We start from the raw sequence: 9,694 nt of genomic DNA, 5'->3' as shown, positions 1-9,694 counted from the left end.
TGACCAGTTTATATATTTCGCGACAAATTATGCATCAGTAAAACAAATGAGGATGAGCGGTATAAAACAAATTTGTAATATTATTCAGAATAGAGTTTCTCTTACACAGTACATTTTAACAGTATAATGTCCCTTGATATAGCATTGCGTTTTGAAAACGCAAAGATTTTTGGATTTTATGATGACTCGTTGCTTAAATATGGTGTATTTGCATGACGTACTGAAGTTTCTACTATTCCCTAAGTACATAAAAGCTGGGTGACGGATGGATCGGTGGTGCTATTCGATCAGTTTATTTTTGGCAGTTACCAATGTGATCCGTTTCGATCATAGGTTGAGGTAGCTGCATGCAGCTAGTGGTGTTGTCGGCTTCAGTAGACAGGGAATTAACACTTCGGTTGTGTTTAGAAGGTTCAGCGTCTTGACATAACATTTGACAACTATCCTTGTTTAAAATGTCATTGCTGTCTTAGAATGCATCTGCTGGGTAGGTCAGTTTTACATCAGGGCCATATACCTCCCTTTCGTTGCGGAAATGGTCCCAAAATCTTTTTTGTATAGTCCTTATCGATGCCATATTATAGTACTTTTCAGTTTTCTAGCTTGTTATAGTCTGTACTCGATATCCCCATAGTCACGAAAAGCAAACATTATGGGGGTACCTAGTTGTCTGTGTGGTACTTCTTGCGCGATTAAGCGAACCTAACCTGCGTACAAGCAAGACAAAATAATCCACAAAGTAGAGAACTAAATTTTCGCTGAAAAATCTGTGAAAATAGTTCCTAAGTTTCTTCAAACTTTAAGTCAGCCAGGTCGTAAAGACTTTTTTTTTGTTGATGTTAACGTCGCATCGACACATTTATAGATCATATACTGACTTTCCAGCTTTGGTAGTGGAAAAAGGCCCCGGGTCCCCCTCCGTGCATTATTTCATTATGGGCGGGCATCTTTGGTAGAACCACCGATCTTCCATTAGCCGGCTGGATGGCTTCCTTCGTGAAGAATTTGACACCCCGAGTGAGGCTGGTACTCACATTAGTGATCAAGTGATTCAGTCAGCGACCTCAACCACTCGGCCATGGAGCCCCCTCTCATCCCCCTCCCTCAATCCCGCCTTTGTAAAAGATAACTTTGTAAAGATGCACGGAGTTATTCTATGGTGGGTCTTTAATATATTCTTCAGGTTTTGCAGATTATCACTAAACCAACAATTCTAACAAGAAGAAAATCAAGCTATATATTTTCTGCAACAAAAAAAACAACAACAAAAACGGTTGTCGCGCGGACTGGTAAGCAGAGCATTATCACGTCAATTATGACTGCCGCTTGACGTCAGTTGATTACTGGACGTATAAATGAAACCCTGCATAATTTTTATTATATTTCAATAATCATTTTAAAAATGAAAACAATGGATATGAATTTTCGTTCAGATATTTAACGCCCTCGTGGTTCAATGCCTGCGCATATGAACAGTGACCAGTCAGACGATAAAAAACTGGAAAGCATTGATTATTTGTTAAACAACATCTTTACCAACAATCTTCCCGTCCTATACATGTTTAACGACTGGATATTGTCTCAACAAATTGTTCCATTTAAAATGTGTTACAGAAATGAAACTTAACAAATGCTGCAATCTTCATTAAACGTAGATATGTGAAATTTTAGCTCTTGAACACTTTTAGCAAATGCATCAAAACGAAGATTGACATTTAGTAGAAACAATGGGAGGGAATGTTGTATTTGGTGTCAATCTTAGTATGAGACTTAGACTAGTAAACTAGAAAAAGTGGAAACTCCACAGGTCGCCCAACACGACAAAAATGAAAATATTGCAGGCGCGGTTCGATTGAGCCTGTTATGGACGGTTGTGGAAATGCATGCTACTGTCCACACCCTCTAGCCCCGGGTTGAGCAGGACACAACACTTACACGTGTTACAAGTACCAAAAACAATTAAGAGACATCCGCAAGTCAGTGCAGTTTAATTTTAATGTTATTTTCCAGTAAACAGATGTGACAGGAAAAATCTATTTAAGTAGATACATGACCCGTACTTTTCTCTGCCTTCCAATTTTATGATTTACAATGAGTTAAGGCTGTTTACTCTGAAATGGGTCTAGCTATGTTTGACAGCTCTGTGAAAAGTGTCAATTTTATATAAAATAGGTAATGATGTTTAGGTCTGTGTGATCTTTTATGAATGGCATCAAATGCAATCTCGCGGAAAGAGTCACCATTGATATCATTGCACTAATGTTGTTTATATGAAAATAAACACTTTGTTCTTTCTACATAAGACATATAGTGAAAGTAAATATCTTTATTACGTTCAAGTAAACTATATAGTGTTAACATGTAATCCAAATGAATGAAAACTGTTGTAAATGGGAATAAAGAAAGCACGCAACTCGCAGCAGTTAGATCAGCACCAATGTATTTCCGATTTTCATAAACCTCATTTTCCCCAGTATTCCATCGATCGTTGTAATAATTAAATCTATAAGTCTAACAAGACATACAATCGTAAGCGTCATAGCGTGCAAAAGGTATTAAGTATTATTATATACCTATATAAAACCTGTAAAAAAATCGGCTTGTTTTTCAAAATGGACAGGCAGAAAAAGAATCCGTATTGTACCTTTTAAATTCCGTATTGTATGCTGCCGGACTATTTTTATTAATATGCACGACCTGACACAGTTCTATAAATAGCGAACATATAAACTTCATTTAAGTTCCATTTTAATAAACAAAACAATAAACAAAAAGATAGAGTAATACCAGTGGTAAAATGCTTTTACAATGACATCTTTCATGGAATAAAAATCATTATATTTCATAAATGGATGAAAAAATATTATTTTGTAAATGATAAACATATTATTTATAGCATTCAAAGCTAAGGTCGACATAGTGATGCCCCGTAAGACTGGTAGAAGCGTAATGTATGTATAAATTTAATACCAGTAGTAAAATACTTGCATAATGACATCTTTTATGGAATATTTATCATTATCTTTCATAAATTAATGAGAAATATTATTTTGTAAATGGTAAAACATTATTCATATAGCATTCAAAGCTCGGGTCGGCGTAATGATGCCCTGTAAGATTGGTAGAAGCGTAATGTATGTATAAATTTAATACCAGAGATAAAATACTTGCACAATGACATATTTTATGAAATATTAATCATTATCTTTCATAAATTAATGAGAAATATTATTTTATATGCGGCTAAACTAAGTAATGATCATCAGTAAATGGAGGCGTAATGTATGTATAAATTTTATACCAAAGGCTAAAATACTCGCTGAGTTACAAGTTTTATTGAGTATAAAAAATGTTCTATGGTAAATCGCGATACGACACACGACAATGCGATACGACATCACGACAATGTCGTTTGAGAATGTCGTTTGTCGTATTACATTGTCGCACATCGTATCACATTGTAGTGATGTCGTTTCGCATTGTCATGTGTTGTATCGTGATGTCGCGCGTCATGCTATTGGCGCATAGGCGACACGCGACAATGTCATTTGAGAATGTCGTGTGTCGTATCGCATTGTCGCGCGTCCTATTGCATTGTCGCGCATTGTCGCATGTCACGCGTCGCTAAAATGCAGGATACGACATAGCGACATTCCAGTATGACATTGTGACAATGTGATACGATGTGACAATGCAAAGTGACAGAAGACAATGCCACGTGACATCGCAACATATCGTGCCAAAATTGCCAGCTCGACGCACGACATTGCGAAGCGACATCGCGACATTTTGACGAATGGTATATCGCATTGTTGCGTGTCATATCGCATTGTCGTGTGTCGTATCGCATTGTCGCGTGTTGTGTCGCGCATCACGCGTCGCTAAAATGCAGGACACGACATCGCGACATTGCATTACAACATCGCGACAATATGAGACTACGCGACAATGCAAAATGACGGACGACAATGCGACGTGACATCGCGACGTATCGTGCCAAATGTGTCGTATCGCATTGTCGCGCGTCGTATCGCGATGTCGACATTTCACATGGCACTAACAGGATTCCGTACGTTATTGCTATCGATTTCGGCATTGATTGGACGCTGAAATACGCGCTCAAATACAAAACGATGAATCACCGCTCGCTTGAGCATCAATAACTCGAGTACCCAGCTCGCTCGAGCAATTCATGTGTTCCCGGCCGATTTCCTTCTATTTTATATGTGAAATTACCATGACTAGATAGATAGTTAGATATCTTTTATTCCGCCATAAGATGAGAAACATGTAATACAGACAATTGCAAATAATTGCACATATCGAAGTGAGCAGCGTACATGAAGTAAACAAGTACATGAATAAAGTGAACAAACACTAAACACACAAATTTAAGCTATACATTACATATTTTCAAAATGAGCGGACAACAGAAATCGTTCTGATTTGAAATGACATTACTTAATATTTAAAATAAATATTTACAACATATATGATATTACTGTTCTCACAGCTTAAAATGTAAAGCATACTTTAAATATCTGGACTACAGTACTTCCCTTGTATCATTGGTAAAGCTTTATATACAATGTACCAAAACTTAACAAAACAAGAAGCGCGGCAAATATAAATGCATATACAATGTATAACATTATGTACAGTACATATTTTAGATCACTGTTAAATTGATTATCAACTGAGATGAAGTGCGCCATTTAAACAATCTAATTCTATTTTACAATTTGATGTATAGAGACAAAATAAGTTTTATTCAGTTTCAAACCGTGTACAGGCCATAAATAAATATATAAAGATGCTTCGATGTAAGTCGGGTATATATAAGTTTTTATAGCTTTCCCGATGTCGAGGCCCTTATCTAAAGCGAAGATATTAGAGAGTCAAGCTGGGAATTGAAAGGAATGGGGAAAGGGTAATTTAAGAAATCTTATATGAAAAGATGTCCGAGTATTTTTGTTAAATGGTGTGTGTATATCAGTATGGCTTTAAAACATTGTATTTTCTGTATGTCACACATAGTCATCGAGATAAAACCCGAGTACATTTCAACTATTTGATCTAAATAATGCATGTTACTTAGCGTAATGAAATTCGCACGCCATGAGAATTGCATGGTCTATTCCGGTATATTTAATCTGATAATGAGATTAATTATTGATGAAAAGTTGAAGAAAAGTTTTATTTATCAAATATTGATCAATTACTGTTTGTTTTATATTCAAGCAAGTTAACTTTTTACACATTTTCTGCAAGATCGAAAAAAAAAAAACAATTCTGAGATCAGCTGTGCTTGTATGCATATAAAGGAACGATAATTATGAGATCTTAATTTGGAGAAGAAAATTGCGAATTCGAGTACAGTTTTTCAAATAAAAGTGGCAGAAAATAAGGAAAAGTCAGATTTATAATTTCAAAATCTTCCATGTCGTTTTGCTTACCTTCTCTAAACTGTCAGTACCAGTCCATGGCTTTCTCTTACTGACCTATCTTCTCAAAATGGTCATTCCGTGCCAGTGGCTCCGGTACTCAGTGTTAATCTTACTGTGTTCTGACGAAAAGACAATTTTAATTCATGAAGGATTACAAAAGTTATTGAAGTAAGAACTATTTGAAATTTTAAAGTTTTTAATTGTTTCATATGCTAAAATGAGTGCGACCATTTCTGTATTGTTTTTGAATGAATGAATGAAATGAATGAATGAATGAATGAAAATTTAATTTATATATGCATTTCTTGATAAATAAAAAAAAAAGATAAAGTCTTAGTTGTTTTTTCACATGTGCCATTTACAAATTACATAATTATTGAAACGTCGGTAGACTTTTTTTTGAAAATGTCACGAGTGTGTTATTATTACGCATCACCGTTTCCTGTGCAAAAAGTCCCGATGGCAATTGGTAAAACAAACTTCAATTTTCTTCGTTTGTTGGTCAATGTTTGGGTCGCTCGAACCATGGATAATTCGGGCATTTTGCTCATCCCCTACGGCAGTGTTTCACTGTAGCTAGTTATTCTCCAAGCACTTGCTGTGCGACATATGTTAAACATTTCCAATTTATAGATCCTTAGGTTTCCAACATGCATTCATCTGCCACCACTTGTACACATTTGCAACTGAATTTCGGTATTCATTTATATTATTTAACCTAAAGCATAAGTTACAGAATGCTAACTGAACCATTTCTAATTCTCTGATCACATGGTATTCGTCCTTTTTCTTCAAAAACCTAATATAACCTCTTTCATTTCGTCCTAGCTTGGTCAGATATTTTGCTAGCTGAACAGGTGTTGAAAACTTGTTGGCATCTATATAGGTACCTTTAGGAAGAAACTTCGAATAATCACACCCGCCTCGTACAACAAGCACAACATCACTTGCAAACCAGTTGAATACTTTCTCTGTTATATAGTCATTACAAAGGGTGTTTTCAAATGCTAAGTAAAACTTATACTGTTTTGACATTCTGTCCAATGCTTTGCTTGTCACAGACTTTTTATTGCATCGTCCAAACTGGTCAATCTCTGTAAAGTTTTTCATTTTATGAATATAATTTTCTCTTTTTGATTTCGTTGAGCAATGACTCACCATCCAAAAGGCATTTTTACTCTTATTTCGAAAAATAAAAGAGTAGTTCTTTTCAACGACTGTGTTTTTATCAATTTTGTAACGCTCGTTTCTTTTCATCGTGATATTTACATTTTCTTCAAAAGTTTTCCTTTTACGAACTATCTCACCATATAAGAGTGGTATATCTGAATCTGTCCTGTATGTCATAGTCCAGTTAAAATAATTGTTGAAAGTATTTTTGTTCAGATTAGTCAGCTGTATATACATAGGTGGTTCGTTATTTAAAAAGACGAAAACCTGTTCTGCATCTTTTCGAGCAGGAAGGAAGTTTGGCATATTGTTCCCTTGAACTACTATAGCGTCAGCATCAACGATAGAACCATTTATTTCTACATAAATTTGTTGTATAAAACAATTCTTATTTTCGCACTTACTCATTTTTAATTTGCTTATTTCGGTTGATATTCTCACTTGACGTGGAAAATACACAACTATTTTTATCCTTTTTTTATTCTTTGTATCTCCTACATTCTTGAGCTTTTCTTTTTCAGCTTTATATGGTATCGTTATATTCACTGACTGGTGATAAGTACTTTCGTTAACAATTAAATGCTTTGTTTTATGTTGAACCAGTTTAGTCTGTTTTTCAGATGTCGTAATTTGTTTTCCGTCTTTGGGACCATTTACATAGAATGATACTTTCGTGTTGTTAGCCATAATCTGAGGTTCTTGCTGATATACTGGCAGTCTTAGATTCACTAAAATTACATAAAGTAAACAAAAACAAACTAAGAACGATACAAATACCTTCGGAACTGTTACTTTGTTTATGTAGTAGTTGCTATTATGTGATGTAAACATGGTTTTAATGTGATATTGTTGAATATAATCCGAATGTATTTAGTTATTTAAGCACACAATGCACAGTTTTGCATGTAATATGTTTACAAATCCAAATGAATAACTGTATGTGTAACACAAATTAAAACTATTGTTGTTTTGCGGTCGAATCTTCAAAGTTATTTCTTAAATCATCTGCGCCTAAACTTCCCTTCATTCATGCCAATATTGAATTAAAAATAGATCACTGTATTTTGTAACTGAAGCCTAAAGCTTTTCTCTTAATTCTTTATACGTTTCTTCAATGCAGGTATGATTATGTCGAGTACTCTACCAGCTATCCTTTAACAATAAAACTGTTCTTTACAGCGTGTGTCATGGGAATATAAAGTTTCATTTTTGAATTTCATTCTTATTGTTATGTTCGTTGCACGCGCAGTAAATGGGTACACACACACATTTATACCGTGTTCACACTACCAGATCCGTTTTATTTTTATCAGGCACTAATTGGCTATAATTGGTATTTGACATTTAAAAACCCATCAAAATATAATCTAGTTTGTGTCCACACTATGCAGAGAAATGTGGTTTAAAAATGTACATGCAAATGTCATGAATATTTATAAGCATTGATGCATTGTGGAAAGTAAACTTATACTTCAGCATTTCTATACATGCCACCAAGTCCGTTTTGAATATCCTTATGACCCCATATTGCAATTAATGTCTTGGTTTCTGTAACACTCCAATTACTCTCCACAGCCATAGCATCCATTATTTACACGTGGTATTCTCCCGCCAAAATGTCAGACTTTTTTTTTTTGGGGGGGGGGGGGGGGGGGGGGGAAGCAATAAATAGATTGTAAAACCGTTTTAACTCACATTTGCGTTCACACTTGTAAAATAATGTAGTATTATTTTTTAATATAGCATTAAAACCACCTCCCGATGTGGTTTTAATGCTACATTACAGAAACCACTTGACCTTTACATAATTCACGTTTTACACCACATATAGTGTGGACGCAAACAAGTTTAAAAAATAAACCCACTTTAATGTAGGATTAAAAACGTAGTCTGAACACGGTATAAGTCAGAATTTAATTAAAAAGCAAAATAAACAAATAAACAAAACCATGTAACACGCTATGATTTACGTGTGTAAACATACAAAAAGATGTCCTCCTTATTTTTTAAGTGTCCGTTCATGTATGGGTGAAATTTTCCATAATATCTTCCACCACCATTCACCTCCTTACCTTGTTATAATAATAGTGTAAAACAAAAACTCGCTTTTAGAATAAATCGTAGAAATGTAATAGGGGTGCGTTTCCGTGAGAACAGCTAGTGAAACAGATCATGTTTTGAAAAATTTAGCTTTTTTAAAGACGATTTTAAACGGCTGAATATTTTATAATAAAACTTGATATACATTATATTTCTAGCAATACCTAAAATACAAATATAAATCATATACAGATGTATATATCTGAGGATACAGCTGTTTTCAGATAGGTCTGTTATAAAGTAACAGTACTGCGAAGTGGTATGGTCGCATTCAAAAGGGCCAGCTTGCAAAAGGATAGTTTGTTGCATAATGATTGTAATTCGAGTCTAAAATTTTACCTTAATACGTTTCCGTTCAGGATCATTACTTCAATAATCCGTAATTTAATTTTTATAATCAGAAACAGTTTGTATAGACAAAATGCAAAACAGAATGAATTCCAAGACCATGACGACTTCTATGCCAAACACGGAAAAAGAAAGACATACAATTAACCTCGTTTTAAAAGCAAACAAGAAGTTGAGGGGATGTTCTATTGAGATTTAAGCCGCATCGACAGAGTTCGGGACTAATGGCGAATTCCCAGTTTACACGAATAACTCCTGGTGCCCCCAGCCCCAGACATCTCTCCCTACCCCGCTCAAACAAGTCTAGACGCCTCTTAGATAGAATTACGAAATTTTATTACAGCTTAATACGATCCCTCCGGTACTCTTATATAAATTTCAGCATCAGTTCACTACCGAAAAAGGCATGAAATATGGATACCGACAATTTTAGTAAACCCTTGATTGAGGATGAAAAGAGACCGAAATAGTTCGATGGTCCATCATCACTGCATATGCTTTGCAAACTTCTATAGTCGTATGGTGGTGTATACATTGTTTGTGCTCATTTGACAGGCTTAAATGTACCACAAAATGTCCGTGCACGTGTTTGGTGGAATGTCATTATACACTTGCACGGAGGGTTTATA

The 9,694-nt window shown here is 34.9% G+C and overlaps 1 protein-coding gene across 1 annotated transcript; it reads right to left on the bottom strand.

The window, feature by feature from the left end:
- Window positions 1–4,248: 4,248 nt before the first annotated feature.
- On the bottom strand, window positions 4,249–7,747 carry LOC123555312 (alpha-(1,3)-fucosyltransferase C-like). Its single transcript, XM_045345970.2, has one exon. It carries the CDS (start codon window positions 7,446–7,448, stop codon window positions 6,075–6,077), a length of 1,374 nt encoding a protein of 457 aa, XP_045201905.1. The 5' UTR covers window positions 7,449–7,747; the 3' UTR covers window positions 4,249–6,074.
- Window positions 7,748–9,694: the final 1,947 nt, after the last annotated feature.

This window comes from Mercenaria mercenaria, chromosome 7 (assembly GCF_021730395.1).
Source record: "Mercenaria mercenaria strain notata chromosome 7, MADL_Memer_1, whole genome shotgun sequence".
NCBI lineage: Eukaryota > Metazoa > Mollusca > Bivalvia > Venerida > Veneridae > Mercenaria > Mercenaria mercenaria.
Note: the sequence above shows the minus strand (reverse complement) of the source record. Positions and strands in the feature narration are given on the sequence as shown.

Coding starts and splice junctions, on each gene's coding strand:
- LOC123555312 (XM_045345970.2), bottom strand. CDS start 7,448: ATGTTTACATCACATAATAGCAACTACTACATAAACAAAGTAACAGTT.